This window comes from Bufo bufo, chromosome 9, assembly GCF_905171765.1.
Source record: "Bufo bufo chromosome 9, aBufBuf1.1, whole genome shotgun sequence".
NCBI classification, from domain to species: domain Eukaryota; kingdom Metazoa; phylum Chordata; class Amphibia; order Anura; family Bufonidae; genus Bufo; species Bufo bufo.
Genome location: NC_053397.1, coordinates 106340550 through 106356890, shown reverse-complemented (window position 1 = coordinate 106356890; position 16341 = coordinate 106340550). Strand labels below are relative to the sequence as shown.

Below are 16341 nucleotides of genomic sequence, written 5' to 3'. Positions count from 1 at the left end.
TGCTTTTGTCAGCAGTCACATCATCAATAAATACAAGAGAACCAGTTCTATTGGCAGCCATGCATGCCCACGCCATGACACTACCACAGCCATGCTTCACTGATGAGGTGGTATGCTTAGGATCATGAGCAGTTCCTTTCCTTCTCCATAATCTTCTCTTCCCATCACTCTGGTACAAGTTGATCTTGGTCTCATCTGTCCATAGGATGTTGTTCCAGAACTGTGAAGGCTTTTTTAGATGTCGTTTGGCAAACTCTAATCTGGCCTTCCTGTTCTTGAGGCTCACCAATGGTTTACATCTTGTGGTGAACCCTCTGTATTCACTCTGGTGAAGTCTTCTCTTGATTGTTGACTTTGACAAACATACACCTACCTCCTGGAGAGTGTTCTTGATCTGGCCAACTGTTGTGAAGGGTGTTTTCTTCACCAGGGAAAGAATTCTTTGGTCATCCACCACAGTTGTTTTCCGTGGTCTTCCGGGTCTTTTGATGTTGCTGAGCTCACCGGTGCGTTCCTTCTTTTTAAGAATGTTCCAAACAGTTGTTTTGGCCACGCCTAATGTTTTTGCTATCTCTCTGATGGGTTTGTTTTGTTTTTTCAACCTAATGATGGCTTGCTTTACTGATAGTGACAGCTCTTTGGATCTCATCTTTAGAGTTGACAGCAATAGATTCCAAATGCAAATAGCACACTTGAAATGAACTCTGGACCTTTTATCTGCTCATTGTAATTGGGATAATGAGGGAATAACACACACCTGGCCATGGAACAGCTGAGAAGCCAATTGTCCCATTACTTTTGGTTGCTTAAAAAGTGGGAAGCACATATGCAAACTGTTGTAATTCCTACACCATTCACCTGATTTGGATGTAAATACCCTCAAATTAAAGCTGACAGTCTGCAGTTAAAGCACATCTTGTTTGTTTCATTTAAAATCCATTGTGGTGGTGTATAGAGCCAAAAATGTTAGAATTGTGTCGATGTCCCAATATTCACGGACCTGACTATACATATATATATATATATATATATATACCTTATATATATTATTTTTTTATTATTATTATTTGTGCAAGAAAGTTAGAAATAGTCTTGGGGATTTTGACTCAGTTTTAAACTTGTAAGGAAGTCATACTTTACAGAAAGAATCATATTTTTGGCACTAAGGGATTTGCATGGCAGAAATCATGCAAACTAGTGTAACAATAATTTAACAAGAAAAAGATTCAAGATATTTACCTATTGCTGGACAAGGAAATGCAACCCACTGGTTTGAAATCCTTTCCTGGTTTGTTTCATCATAAGGAGGTTCTAGGTTGGACAAAGTAGGAGGTGCTACACAGGAATAATGGAATAATAAGTGCAATTCAGAAAAATACCAACAGATAGTGATTAACATAGTACCTTCTAATACACAAAACCATCATTATTTGCTTACCTCGAATCTCTACAGTCACATTTGCATAGTCTTGGCCAATAAGGTTACTAGCAATGCATGTATACAGTCCTGCATCAGGAAGTTCTGCGCTATCCACTCTGAATGTGGTATCCTTTAGTGTTTCATTCATTTCCAGAATTCTTCCATCTTTAAACCAGGTTGTTTTCGGTAGAGGTATGCCATTGCTAACGCAGGTGATTTCAAAGCTTTGATGAACATTTGCTCTTATCACTTTAGGCCCTTTTTGGATTTTTGGGGGGACTTAGAAATGAGACATAAAAACAGTTTAAAAGCATGAAATGTAGAATTTAAAAGGACATCACAGATTTTAGTAGGATCAATGTATTACAGTAAGTTAAACTGGTGATACACATTACCTTTCCAAAGGCATCTAGCCTGACTTGAATACATTACAATGTTTTCTCAGTGTATGTCTGTTTAGTATAACATTCATACACGTTAGGTCAAAGATGGTTGATGGTTGTACTGCAGTTGAACAAACAATCTAGTGAAAGATCATTTCAAAGACACAGCCATACAAATCCAAATTTCCTGGTGCTGAAAGGCTTCAATGTGATTGTCAGATGCCATTATCAGTGTTACACCGTTCCCCGTCATTGCTCCCAATGGAATGCAATTCATGACAAAGTAATTCGTAACTAATCGAATTTCAACGAAGCAGCCGAATCGAATTTTTGATAACTTCAATAAATATGAACTAAAAGTTTTTACCGGATCAGCACTGGGGACAGTGATTGGATCAGATGTATAAATAAAAAAATAAAAAAAGACGTGTAATGGATTTAATGCCTTAAAACCCTCTAACCGCAATTCCCAACTGAGAATGGAATAAGAAAGAAAGGGAAATCCCAGAGATGGAAAAAGAAGCTTTCCCAATATGATCGGTTGATTTAAAGTGATATAAGAATGAGAAAGAGAATCCCAGTCATGATTGGACCATCTGGTCACATGTTGTTGTTTTTTTAAATGCCATTTTTTTTTTATATATAAAATAGCACTAATACATTTTAATATAAATAAGTATCTAGCAGCTCATTGTCAATATATGGACGCGTGAGTGTTCAAGCTTATTGGCTACGGACCCTAACCCTGGGGGGAGAGAGAGTATCCAGGTAGGAGCATTGTGACACAAACTATTAAGGCGACATCACCACTCTGCATTCCTAAACACAGAGAGACGTTCGCCCCGGGGGGCCACCCATTGCAAAAGAGTTGGCCCTTTAAAATGTGATGAGTTATATAGAGCAATGAGAAGAAAGCATATGTTTTAAATATTCTCCACTGTATTCACTGAGGAAAATGAAATGTCAGATAAAATGCAGAGTGTCAAAGTAAACTCCTCATTAAATGTGTCCTGTCTGACCCAGGAAGAAGTACAGCGGCGTCTTAAAAAGATTAAAATAGACAAATCACTGGGCTCAGGTGGCATACAACCCCATATCCTAAAAGAGTTAAGTAGAAAACAGACTCTTATTTCTGATATTTAAGGACTCTATACTGACAGGGAGTGTTCCACAGGATTAATACTTAGCAAGTTTGGTGCCAATATATTCAAAAAGGGGTCGAAACCCGAGCCTGGAAATTATAGACTGCTAAGTCTAAAATCTGTTGTGGGTAAACTGTTTGAATGTTTGAAGAGATGCTATCCTGGAGCACCTCAATAAAAATAAGTGTACAATGCTCTATCACTATGGGTTTATGAGGGATCGGTCTGGTCAAACTAATCTAATAAGTTTCTATGAGGAGGTAAGTTCTAGACTGGACTAGGATGAATCAATTGATATCTCCAAAGCATTGGACACTGTGTCACATAAAACAGTAGGACAAAAATAAGAATGCCTGGGGGAAAATGTGTGTATGTGGGTAAGTAACTGTCTCAGTGATAAAAAACAGAGGGTGGTTATTAATGGTACACACTCAGATTGGGTCACTGTCACTAGTGGAGTACCTCAGGGGTCAGTATTGGGCCCTATTCTCTTCAATATATTTATTAATGATCTTCTAGATGGGTTGCAAAGTAAACATATACATTTTTGCAGACGATGCTAATCTGTGTAAAGTAATTAACACAGATAAGTGGCAGATGAGGTTTAACACTGACAAATGTAAGGTTATGCACATGGGAAGGAACAATGCAAGTTACCCGTACATACTAAATGGTAAAACACTAGGTAACACTGACATGGAAAAGTACTTAGGACTTTTAGTGAACTGCAAACTAATCTGTAGAAACCAGTGTCAGGCAGTTGCTACCAAGACCAATAAGATAATGGGTTGCATCAAAAGGGGCATAGATGCCAGTGATGAGAACATAGTCCTACCACTTTAGAAATTACTAGTCAGACCACACATGGAGTACTGTGTACAGTTCTGGCCTCCTGTGAACAAGGCAGACATAGCAGAGCTGGAGAGGGTTCAGAGAAGGGCAACTAAAGTAATAACTGGGTGAACTACAGTAACTACATAAACTACATAAAAATTATCAAAATTAGGGTTATTCACTTTAGAAAAAAGACGACTGAGAGGAGATCTAATTACTATGTATAAATATATCAGAGGACAGTACAGAGATCTCTCCCATCATCTATTTATCCCCAGGACTGTGACGAGGGGAAATACTCTGCATCTGGAGGAAAGAAGGTTTGTACACAAACATAGAAAAGGATTCTTTATGGTAAGAGCAGTGAGACTATGGAACTCTCTGCCTGAGGAGGTGGTGATGGTGAGTTCACTAAAATAGTTCAAGAGGGGCCTGGATGTATTTCTGGAGTGTAATAATATTACAGGCTATAGCTACTAAAGAGGGGTCGTTGATCCAGGGAGTTATTCTGGTTGCCTGATTGGAGTCGGGAAGGAATTGTTTTCACAAAAATGTGAACAAGTGGCTTTTACCTTACAGGGGCTTTTTTTTTTTTTTTTTGCCTTATTCTGGATCAACTTGCAGGATAACAGGGTAAACTGGATGGACAGATGTCTATTTTTCAGTCTTACAAACTGTTACTATGTTACAAGGACAGAATCATGTCTGCACCATTATTCCTGTTACTAAGGACACTGAGAGCAACCAATTCACATGAAATGCACTGTTAACTGCAAGGGATGTGATCAGCACTGTTATTAGGGACCAACATTAGACTGCCAAAAGAAAATAGCACATATAATAGTGAGAAGATCCCACAATGCAAACTTTCCTCTGCTCTCTGTTCAGTGAATGTGTTGAAGTGTGAGTAACACAGCATAGTGCTGTAATAATGGACGTGTAATGTAATCATTTATCAGAATTTAACAATGACCTTTCAATAACTTTTTTTGTTTGAACCTTACATATGTTTACAACCATTTTCAAATGGTTTTATTACCTATTAGTGATAAGCTGAATCTTTGGTGGGGCTCTCTTAACCACCTCAGCCCCCAGTGCTTAAACACCCTGAAAGACCAGGCCACTTTTTACACTTCTGACCTACACTACTTTCACCATTTATTGCTCGGTCATGCAACTTACCACCCAAATGAATTTTACCTCCTTTTCTTCTCACTAATAGAGCTTTCATTTGGTGGTATTTCATTGCTGCTGACATTTTTACTTTTTTTGTTATTAATCGAAATTTAACGATTTTTTTGCAAAAAAATGACATTTTTCACTTTCAGTTGTAAAATTTTGCAAAAAAAATGACATCCATATATAAATTTTGCTCTAAATTTATTGTTCTACATGTCTTTGATAAAAAAAAAATGTTTGGGTAAAAAAAAAATGGTTTGGGTAAAAGTTATAGCGTTTACAAACTATGGTACAAAAATGTGAATTTCCGCTTTTTGAAGCAGCTCTGACTTTCTGAGCACCTGTCATGTTTCCTGAGGTTCTACAATGCCCAGACAGTACAAACACCCCACAAATGACCCCATTTCGGAAAGTACACACCCTAAGGTATTCGCTGATGGGGATAGTGAGTTCATAGAACTTTTTATTTTTTGTCACAAGTTAGCGGAAAATGATGATTTTTTTTTTTTTTTTTTTTTTCTTACAAAGTCTCATATTCCACTAACTTGTGACAAAAAATAAAAACTTCCATGAACTCACTATGCCCATCACGAAATACCTTGGGGTCTCTTCTTTCCAAAATGGGGTCACTTGTGGGGTAGTTATACTGCCCTGGCATTCTAGGGGCCCAAATGTGTGGTAAGGAGTTTGAAATCAAATTCTGTAAAAACTGACCAGTGAAATCCGAAAGGTGCTCTTTGGAATGTGGGCCCCTTTGCCCACCTAGGCTGCAAAAAAGTGTCACACATCTGGTATCTCCGTATTCAGTAGAAGTTGGGGAATGTGTTTTGGGGTGTCATTTTACATATACCCATGCTGGGTGAGATAAATATCTTGGTCAAATGCCAACTTTGTATAAAAAAATGGGAAAAGTTGTCTTTTGCCAAGATATTTCTCTCACCCAGCATGGGTATATGTAAAAAGACACCCCAAAACACATTCCCCAACTTCTCCTGAATACGGAGATACCAGATGTGTGACACTTTTTTGCAGCCTAGGTGGGCAAAGGGGCCCATATTCCAAAGAGCACCTTTCGGATTTCACTCGTCATTTTTTACAGAATTTGATTTCAAACTCCTTACCACACATTTGGGCCCCTAGAATGCCAGGGCAGTATAACTACCCCACAAGTGACCCCATTTTGGAAAGAAGAGACCCCAAGGTATTCGCTGATGGGCATAGTGAGTTCATGGAAGTTTTTATTTTTTGTCACAAGTTAGTGGAATATGAGACTTTGTATGAAAAAAAAAATATATAAAAAAAATCATCATTTTCCACTAACTTGTGACAAAAAATAAAAAATTCTAGGAACTCGCCATGCCCCTCACAGAATACCTTGGGGTGTCTTCTTTCCAAAATGGGGTCACTTGTGGGGTAGTTATACTGCCCTGGCATTTTCCAGGGGCCCTAATGTGTGGTAAGTAGGTAAATGACCAGTGAAATCCAAAAGGTGCTCTTTGGAATATGGGCCCCTTTGCCCACCTAGGCTGCAAAAAAGTGCCACACATGTGGTATCTCCGTACTCAGGAGAAGTTGGGGAATGTGTTTTGGGGTGTCTTTTTACATATACCCATGCTGGGTGAGAGAAATATCTTGGCAAAAGACAACTTTTCCCATTTTTTTATACAAAGTTGGCATTTGACCAAGATATTTATCTCACCCAGCATGGGTATATGTAAAATGACACCCCAAAACACATTCCCCACCTTCTCCTGAGTACGGAGATACCAGATGTGTGACACTTTTTTGCAGCCTAGGTGGGCAAAGGGGCCCATATTCCAAAGAGCACCTTTCGGATTTCACTGGTCATTTTTTACAGAATTTGATTTCAAACTCCTTACCACACATTTGGGCCCCTAAAATACCAGGGCATTATACCTACCCCACAAGTGACCCCATTTTGGAAAGAATAGACCCCAAGGTATTCGCTTATGGGCATAGTAAGTTCATGGAAGTTTTTATTTTTTGTCACAAGTTAGTGGAATATGAGACTTTGTATGAAAAAAAAAAAAAAAAAAAAAAAATCATCATTTTCCACTAACTTGTGACAAAAAATAAAAAATTCTAGGAACTCGCCATGCCCCTCACGGAATACCTTGGGGTGTCTTCTTTCCAAAATGGGGTCACTTGTGGGGTAGTTATACTGCCCTGGCATTTTCCAGGGGCCCTAATGTGTGGTAAGTAGGTAAATGACCAGTGAAATCCGAAAGGTGCTCTTTGGAATATGGGCCCCTTTGCCCACCTAGGCTGCAAAAAAGTGTCACACATCTGGTATCTCCGTATTCAGGAGAAGTTGGGGAATGTGTTTTGGGGTGTCTTTTTACATATACCCATGCTGGGTGAGAGAAATATCTTGGCAAAAGACAACTTTTCCCATTTTTTTATACAAAGTTGGCATTTGACCAAGATATTTATCTCACCCAGCATGGGTATATGTAAAAAGACACCCCAAAACACATTCCCCAACTTCTCCTGAGTACGGCGATACCAGATGTGTGACACTTTTTTGCAGCCTAGATGCGCAAAGGGGCCCAAATTCCTTTTAGGAGGGCATTTTTAGACATTTGGATACCAGACTTCTTCTCACGCTTTGGGGCCCCTAGAATGCCAGGGCAGTATAAATACCCCACAAGTGACCCCATTTTGGAAAGAAGACACCCCAAGGTATTCAATGAGGGGCATGGCGAGTTCATAGAAATTTTTTTTTTTTGGCACAAGTTAGCGGAAATTGATATATTTTTTTTTTTCTCACAAAGTCTCCCGTTCCGCTAACTTGGGACAAAAATTTCAATCTTTCATGGACTCAATATGCCCCTCACGGAATACCTGGGGGTGTCTTCTTTCCGAAATGTGGTCACATGTGGGGTATTTATACTGCCCTGGCATTCTAGGGGCCCTAAAGCGTGAGAAGAAGTCTGGAATATAAATGTCTAAAAAATTTTACGCATTTGGATTCCGTGAGGGGTATGGTGAGTTCATGTGAGATTTTATTTTTTGTCACAAGTTAGTGGAATATGAGACTTTGTAAGAAAAAAAAATAATAATTCCGCTATCTTGGGCCAAAAAAATGTCTGAATGGAGCCTTACAGGGGGGTGATCAATGACAGGGGGGTGATCAATGACAGGGGGGTTGATCAATGACAGGGGGTTGATCAATGACAGGGGGGTGATCAATGACAGGGGGGTGATCAATGACAGGGGGGTGATCAATGACAGGGGGGTGATCAATGACAGGGGGGGTGATCAATGACAGGGGGGTGATCAATGACAGGGGGGTGATCAATGACAGGGGGGTGATCAATGACAGGGGTGGTGATCAATGACAGGGGTGGTGATCAATGACAGGGGGGTGATCAGGGAGTCTATATGGGGTGATAACCACAGTCATTTATCACGCCCGTGTAAGGCTTCATTCAGACGTCCGGATGCGTTTTGCGGATCCGATCCATCCATCAGTGGATCCGTAAAAATCATGCGGACGTCTGAATGGAGCTTTACAGGGGGGTGATCAATGACAGGGGGGTAATCAATGACAGGGGGGTGATCAGGGAGTCTATATGGGGTGATCACCACAGTCATTGATCATGCCCCTGTAAGGCTTCATTCAGACGTCCGGATGCGTTTTGCGGATCCGATCCATCTATCAGTGGATCCGTAAAAATCATGCGGACGTCTGAATGGAGCTTTACAGGGGGGTAATCAATGACAGGGGGGTGATCAGGGAGTCTATATGGGGTGATAACCACAGTCATTGATCATGCCCCTGTAAGGCTTCATTCAGACGTCCGGATGCGTTTTGCGGATCCGATCCATCTATCAGTGGATCCGTAAAAATCATGCGGACATCTGAATGGAGCTTTACAGGGGGGTGATCAGGGAGTCTATATGGGGTGATCACCACAGTCATTGATCATGCCCCTGTAAGGCTTCATTCAGACGTCCGGATGCGTTTTGCGGATCCGATCCATCTATCAGTGGATCCGTAAAAATCATGCGGACGTCTGAATGGAGCTTTACAGGGGGGTAATCAATGACAGGGGGGTGATCAATGACAGGGGGGTGATCAGGGAGTCTATATGGGGTGATAACCACAGTCATTGATCATGCCCCTGTAAGGCTTCATTCAGACGTCCGGATGCGTTTTGCGGATCCGATCCATCTATCAGTGGATCCGTAAAAATCATGCGGACATCTGAATGGAGCTTTACAGGGGGGTGATCAGGGAGTCTATATGGGGTGATCACCACAGTCATTGATCATGCCCCTGTAAGGCTTCATTCAGACGTCCGGATGCGTTTTGCGGATCCGATCCATCTATCAGTGGATCCGTAAAAATCATGCGGACGTCTGAATGGAGCTTTACAGGGGGGTAATCAATGACAGGGGGGTGATCAATGACAGGGGGGTGATCAGGGAGTCTATATGGGGTGATAACCACAGTCATTGATCATGCCCCTGTAAGGCTTCATTCAGACGTCCGGATGCGTTTTGCGGATCCGATCCATCTATCAGTGGATCCGTAAAAATCATGCGGACATCTGAATGGAGCTTTACAGGGGGTTGATCAATGACAGGGGGGTAATCAATGACAGGGGGGTGATCAGGGAGTCTATATGGGGTGATCAGGGGTGATTAGGGGTGATCAGGGGCTAATAAGGGGTTAATAAGTGACGGGGGGGGGGGTAGTGTAGTGTAGTGGTGCTTGGTGGGACTTTACTGAGCTACCTGTGTCCTCTGGTGGTCGATCCAAACAAATGGGACCACCAGAGGACCAGGTAGCAGGTATATTAGACGCTGTTATCAAAACAGCGTCTAATATACCTGTTAGGGGTTAAAAAAAACACATCTCCAGCCTGCCAGCGAACGATCGCCGCTGGCAGGCTGGAGATCAACTCTCTTACCTTCCGTTCCTGTGAGCGCGCGCGCCTGTGTGCGCGCGTTCACAGGAAATCTCGCGTCTCGCGAGAGGACGCGCCGGCGCGTCCAGGAGGAATGAATCAACCACCTCCAGGACGCGTCTGTGCGTACAGCGGTCCGGAGGTGGTTAAAGAGGTTGTCCGGTCCCAAAATCCAAATTCTTTTTATGTGCTCCTAACACCCCTCACCATCCATACATATGCCCCCAATACCTGTTTTTCATGTCTGAGCTTGTCTTTTCCCCCTGGAAGACATCAGACTATCCTGGCAGATCTGTTTACTTTCTCCCCTTCTTGTTTTGTTGAATAAATAACTTTATTGATACACAAGCCTGGCTGCACTGCACAGAGATGAGTCACCGGCTGGCCACGCCCCCCACACTGCTCTGTCTGCAGCAGCTACACTCATTACAACTCCTGTGTCCAGCTTTCTGCACACAGCGTCAAAATCCCATCACTGATCGTCCACAGGCTCTTCCCTCACCATCTCCAGAGTGTGATAAGCAGCAAGCACATCCAAACACATCTGTATCTAATCCTAGCATGTATGTGTGCCTGATACACAGCCTGGTGTGTGTGTGTGTGTGTGTGTGTGTGTGTGTGTGTGATACAGCCTGCTAAAGTGTATATCTAACCCCATCGTGTATAATACAGCCTGCTGAAGTGTATATCTAACCCCATCTTGTATGATACAGCCTGCTGAAGTGTATATCTAACCCCATCTTGTATGATACAGCCTGCTGAAGTGTATATCTAACCCCATCTTGTATGATACAGCCTGCTGAAGTGTATATCTAACCCCATCTTGTATGATACAGCCTGCTGAAGTGTATATCTAACCCCATCTTGTATGATACAGCCTGCTGAAGTGTATATCTAACCCCATCTTGTATGATACAGCCTGCTGAAGTGTATATCTAACCCCATCTTGTATGATACAGCCTGCTGAAGTGTATATCTAACCCCATCTTGTATGATACAGCCTGCTGAAGTGTATATCTAACCCCATCTTGTATGATACAGCCTGCTGAAGTGTATATCTAACCCCATCTTGTATGATACAGCCTGCTGAAGTGTATATCTAACCCCATCTTGTACCATACAGCCTGCTGAAGTGTATATCTAACCCCATCTTGTATGATACAGCCTGCTGAAGTGTATATCTAACCCCATCTTGTATGATACAGCCTGCTGAAGTGTATATCTAACCCCATCTTGTATGATACAGCCTGCTGAAGTGTATATCTAACCCCATCTTGTATGATACAGCCTGCTGAAGTGTATATCTAACCCCATCTTGTACTATACAGCCTGCTGAAGTGTATATCTAACCCCATCTTGTATGATACAGCCTGCTGAAGTGTATATCTAACCCCATCTTGTATGATACAGCCTGCTGAAGTGTATATCTAACCCCATCTTGTACTATACAGCCTGCTGAAGTGTATATCTAACCCCATCTTGTATGATACAGCCTGCTGAAGTGTATATCTAACCCCATCTTGTATGATACAGCCTGCTGAAGTGTATATCTAACCCCATCTTGTACTATACAGCCTGCTGAGCGGTGTTTCTAATCCCATCATGTACCATACAGCCTGCTGAAGTGTATATCTAATCCCATCATGTACCATACAGCCTGCTGAGCGGTGTTTCTAATCCCATCATGTACCATACAGCCTGCTGAGCGGTGTTTCTAATCCCATCTTGTATGATACAGCCTGCTGAAGTGTATATTTAATCCCATTTTTTATGTTCTGCAAAATATAGAACATGTCCTATTCTGTTCCTCATAATGCAGATCTAAAACCCATAGAACTCAATGCAAAAAAATGTTAATCGCACACAGACAGTAACCTTATTTAGTGGATCCGCGACTTGCAGACCGCAAAACAGATATGGTTCCGTGCATGAGCCCTATCACTTATACTGAGTGCCCATAACAGTGACCTCCACAGCGCCCTCGTGACAGTGACCTCCACAGCGCCCCCATGACAGGGACCTCTACAGCACCCCAATGACAGTGACCTCCACAGCACCCCAATGACAGTGACATCCACAGCGCCCCAATGACAGTGACATCCACAGCGCCCCAATAACAGTAACATCCACAGTGCCCCATAGCAATGACATCCACAGTGCTCCTTATTTGCCATCCAGTACCCCCATTGTGCCATCCAGTGCTTCCATTGCCATCCTCATGTGCCATCCTGTGCCCCTTTTGTACCAGCCAGTGCCCCCATTGCTATCCACAGTGCTCCTCATGTGCCCCCTTTGCCAACCATAGTGCCCCTTGTGTGCCATCCAGTGCCCCCTTTGCCATCCAGTGCCCCTTTGCCATCCCCAGTTCCCCTTGTGTGCCATCCAGTGTCCCCATTGCCATCCACAGTGCACCTCATGTGCCATCAAGTCCCCCTTTGCCATCCACAGTACCCCTTGTGTGCCATCCAGTACCCCCATTGCCATCCACGGAGCCTCTTGTGTGCCATCCAGTGCCACCTTTGCTATCCAGTGCACCTCATGTGCCTTCCAGTGCCCCGTTGCCATCCACAGTGCCCCTCATGTGCCCCCTTTGCCATCCACAGTGACCCTCATGTGCCCCCTTTGCCATCCACAGTGCCCCTCATGTGCCCCCTTTGCCATCCAGAGGGCCCCTCATGTGCCCCCTTTGCCATCCACAGTCCCCTAATGATCTGTAAAGCATAGCAATCAGCCTCTGTGGCTGATCGCTATGCTGAGACTCATACACAGTGCTTACATTGCGCTGTGTATCAGTCAGTACAGGCTTCTCATAAAATACTGTACGCTGAAAAGACATCCGGTCCCGACGCATGCGCAGTAGTGTACATGAGTCCGGCCTCAGGCAGGAAAAGAAGAAGACAGCGCTGGACTGGAAGCCTTCAAACTGCGTTTGGAGCGGTCACGTGACCGTGAAGAGGATCCTATGAAGGGCTGCTCTGCGTAGGGTAAGCATACCTGTAATATATTTCCCTCCACAGGTAATTAAAGTTCCCCAAATTTAAAGAAGAGGCCGGAGAACCCCTTTAAATAATCTCTTTAATACAGACTACAGCGGACATTTATCATGACTGTTACGCCAGTTTTCTGACATAAAAAAGTCACAAATGATGTTACATGCCACTTTTTGTGATTGATGCCATCTCACACATCTTTAAAATTTGAAAAGTAGCATGAAAAATAGGTCTATTTCAGCAAACAGATCCTTTTTATGGCACATTTATGATGTGCGACATTTAAAAATGTCACACAAAATGTTGCAGCTAGTCGCACAGAACATCAGGTAACTCCCTTGCGTTCTATCGTTTACAAAGACGCAGCCACATTGCTTGGGCACCAAATTTAAAACCCGTGTGTTCCAATTCATAAGTTTAGCACACCAGAATAAAAAAACTGTTAAAATGGCATTAAAAGGACTGCAAATGATAAATTACCACGTAAATGATATGATACTCACCATAAACATTAAGCTTTACAGACTGTGTTACATTTCCTGCTATATTAGTAGCTACACAAGTATACGTTCCTGTGTCCATGACCCTAGTTTCAAATATCTTCATGGAACCTGATGGATGGATATTGTGCCTGCAGCAAATCAGAATCAAAACAGTAAACAGTCAAAATGGAAATGCTAAGAATTATACTAAAAATTCCAATCTCCAATTTAAAATAAATTCTTGTGGAAAATGAAATATATAGGGCCAGATTTACTAATCCTATACATGGCATTTACTTAGGCTGTCCAGACATGCACCACAGGCTGGATGATAAATCTGCTACAAGGATAGACATTGTTGTCTAACTCTATATCAACTATTAGTCACCTTACTACAAAACCGAATTTTACACGAGAATTGAGGAGCAATACCGAGCACAAGATACCTGTAGGGTATAGCTCTTCTTGGGCAGTTAAGCTATATAGCTACAAGGATAGATTCATAAATAGACACATATACAGTACACATATAAACACATGCAAACACAATATGCACAATATACAGTATACACAACTAAACACTCCGTTATACACAGCACATGCAATATACAAATTCATATGTTTGCGTGGGTTTCCTCCAGGTTCTCCAGTTTCCTCCCACACTCCAAAGACATACTGATAGGGACCTTAGATTGTGAGCCCCATTGGGGACCGTTGGATGCTAATGTCTGTAAAAGTGTTTCGGAGTATAGTGTATAAAATAAATAGATAAAAGTATATAAATAAAAATAAAAAAAGAGAGTAGACAAACTAATGAACAAAACTTTTTTCAAACTGCTTCACTTGTTCTCATTGCTTTGAAAAAGTTAGTAATAAATCCCCACAGCACTGATCAATCATGGTCATAAAAACCATACCGCAACATGTGCAGCTGAACAGGGGCCCTGTAGGCAAGGGGTACCTTAAAAAATGAAAAAACTTTCTACTGTCTACTACATTGCTTGCCATCATTTGAGCTTCGATGGCTTTTATGAACTGGTGGATTGTCCCACTGCTGAGGGATTTTCTAAAGAGCCATTGACAGCAAATTTACTGTGTCTGCCCGACTGTTCATACATCACACAGCATTACCTATAGATCGTCTTCATGTTCTTACACACAGGCTCCATGACGTGTTAGGCCACACGGCAGCCATCATGGTTCCTACTGGGAAGGTTCTATGTCTGCATATTATTTAACACACAACAGTACATTTTTAAATGTTACTGTACCTCTGGGAAAACGGTGAAATGAGCTGCGCCTCCTTTGCCCATGTTATGAACGGTGGGGGAACACTTTTTACCTCACATGGAAGTATCACACTATCACCTACTTTTACAGATATTTCAGTTTGACTTTTGGAAATTCCCATTATATCTGGACTTACAATTCGGGGTTTTACTGAAAAGAAAAAGAAGACTGGTCATCTAGGATATTGTTTGAATAAAACTGCATATTTTAAACAATTCTTAGCAAAATGGAAATCAAGTTTTTTTCCATAATATGAAATGTGATAAAACATTCTGTATGATGTGAGCTACTGTAAAGTAGTGAAGCCTAAAAAACTATTGGAGCCCAGCAAGCTCCTGACAGAGCTGGATAGTTTCTGTGGATTCAAAATTAACCTCTTAAGTACACAGCTTATATTTTGCCTTAATAACATTAGCATTTTGTTTTTGCATAATGAGTTACCATTTTGCATTACACATATAGCTAAATTTGCATAAACTGTGAATGGGGAATAGAAAAAAATATGCAATTCTGTCCACGTATTTTACATTTTAAGTTTTGCGCTGTTTACCATGCAGTATATATAATGAGTTGCCATTATTCTGTAGAAACGTTGATTACAGCAATACCAAATGTATACCATTTTTATTGTTTAATTCTTTTACACAATAAAAACAAGATAGAGAGCAAGATATAATGGGTACACGTCCCTATAGTATAACAAAATTGTTACACAATAAAAACACTTAAAGAGTCAGTGTATTTTCACACAATTTCATTTTTATAATAATTTTTATTGGTTTAACTATCAAATTTCTAAGTCACTTCCATTTAAAAATATACCTGCATCCACCTAAACAAAAAGGCTGTAAAGTCATGGTCACTAGGGCTCTCACTTCCACCTAAGTTGCAGTCCACTGCCTGTTGAAATGCAAGATCTGTCTCTGGTAAGAGAGACTCAGAAGACGGTTGAGAGGAACTGTGGGCGTGTCAGAGCTAGCTGAGATTGTAACTGCTTCTACACTGCATCTGAAGATCACAGGAGTCTCCTGCATTTTTGTATGTGTGATTTTCCCCTTCTTTATTTGTTCTGTGAGCTCCAGAGCTGAAAACAAACATGGGGGAAGGGAAAGGATGTCACAGCAGTAAAGTGCTGGCAGATTCCACAGAAGGCAAATGCCCCCTGCTTCCGAAAGAAATGCATCTAGCTGTGCAGCTGATGAGAATAATTACACAGAAAAAAAAACATTAGGGAAGCCCAAAAAGACACATTCCTTCACAGTTATGATTATACAAAGAAGCACAGCCATTATACAAACTTTTTTTGAAAACTCAGGTACGGTTTAAAAAAAAGACTTTTTAAATTTCTCCTATGCTATGGGTTTTTAGTCATTTCTTATGCCAAACAATAATTCTGGGGTTGGCTTTTATTTGGCATTCACCATGCACTATAATTGACATGTGAACTTTATTCTGTGGGTCAATACACTTGCAACAAGTTAAATTAAATGTATGTGTCAATACAATTACATCAATACCCAACTGATTGAGTTTTCTTTTTGTTTCTCTACTTTTACACAATAAAAACACAAAAAAGTGTCTCAGTATTCTGTCACCCACACCATTTTTATTTTTCTGTTGATATTAGCTGTGTGAGAGCTTTTTTTTTTCTTTTTTTTTTTGCTGCCTAAGGGTGCATTCACAT

The 16341-nt window shown here is 41.4% G+C and overlaps 1 protein-coding gene across 3 annotated transcripts in view; it reads right to left on the bottom strand.

Moving 5' to 3' along the window:
- HMCN1 (hemicentin 1) overlaps positions 1-16341 on the bottom strand; it is a 723834-nt gene that overhangs the window by 569376 nt on the left and 138117 nt on the right. For all 3 annotated transcript variants that reach the window (XR_005774384.1, XM_040408842.1, XM_040408843.1), the window contains 4 exons: positions 14639-14807; positions 13389-13516; positions 1439-1699; positions 1240-1335 (listed from right to left, as the gene is read on the bottom strand). Coding sequence is in view for 2 of the 3 variants with exons in the window: in XM_040408842.1 (XP_040264776.1) it covers positions 1240-1335; positions 1439-1699; positions 13389-13516; positions 14639-14807 (654 nt within the window). In the remaining variant the exon portion in view is untranslated. The remainder of the gene's footprint in view (positions 1-1239; positions 1336-1438; positions 1700-13388; positions 13517-14638; positions 14808-16341) is intronic.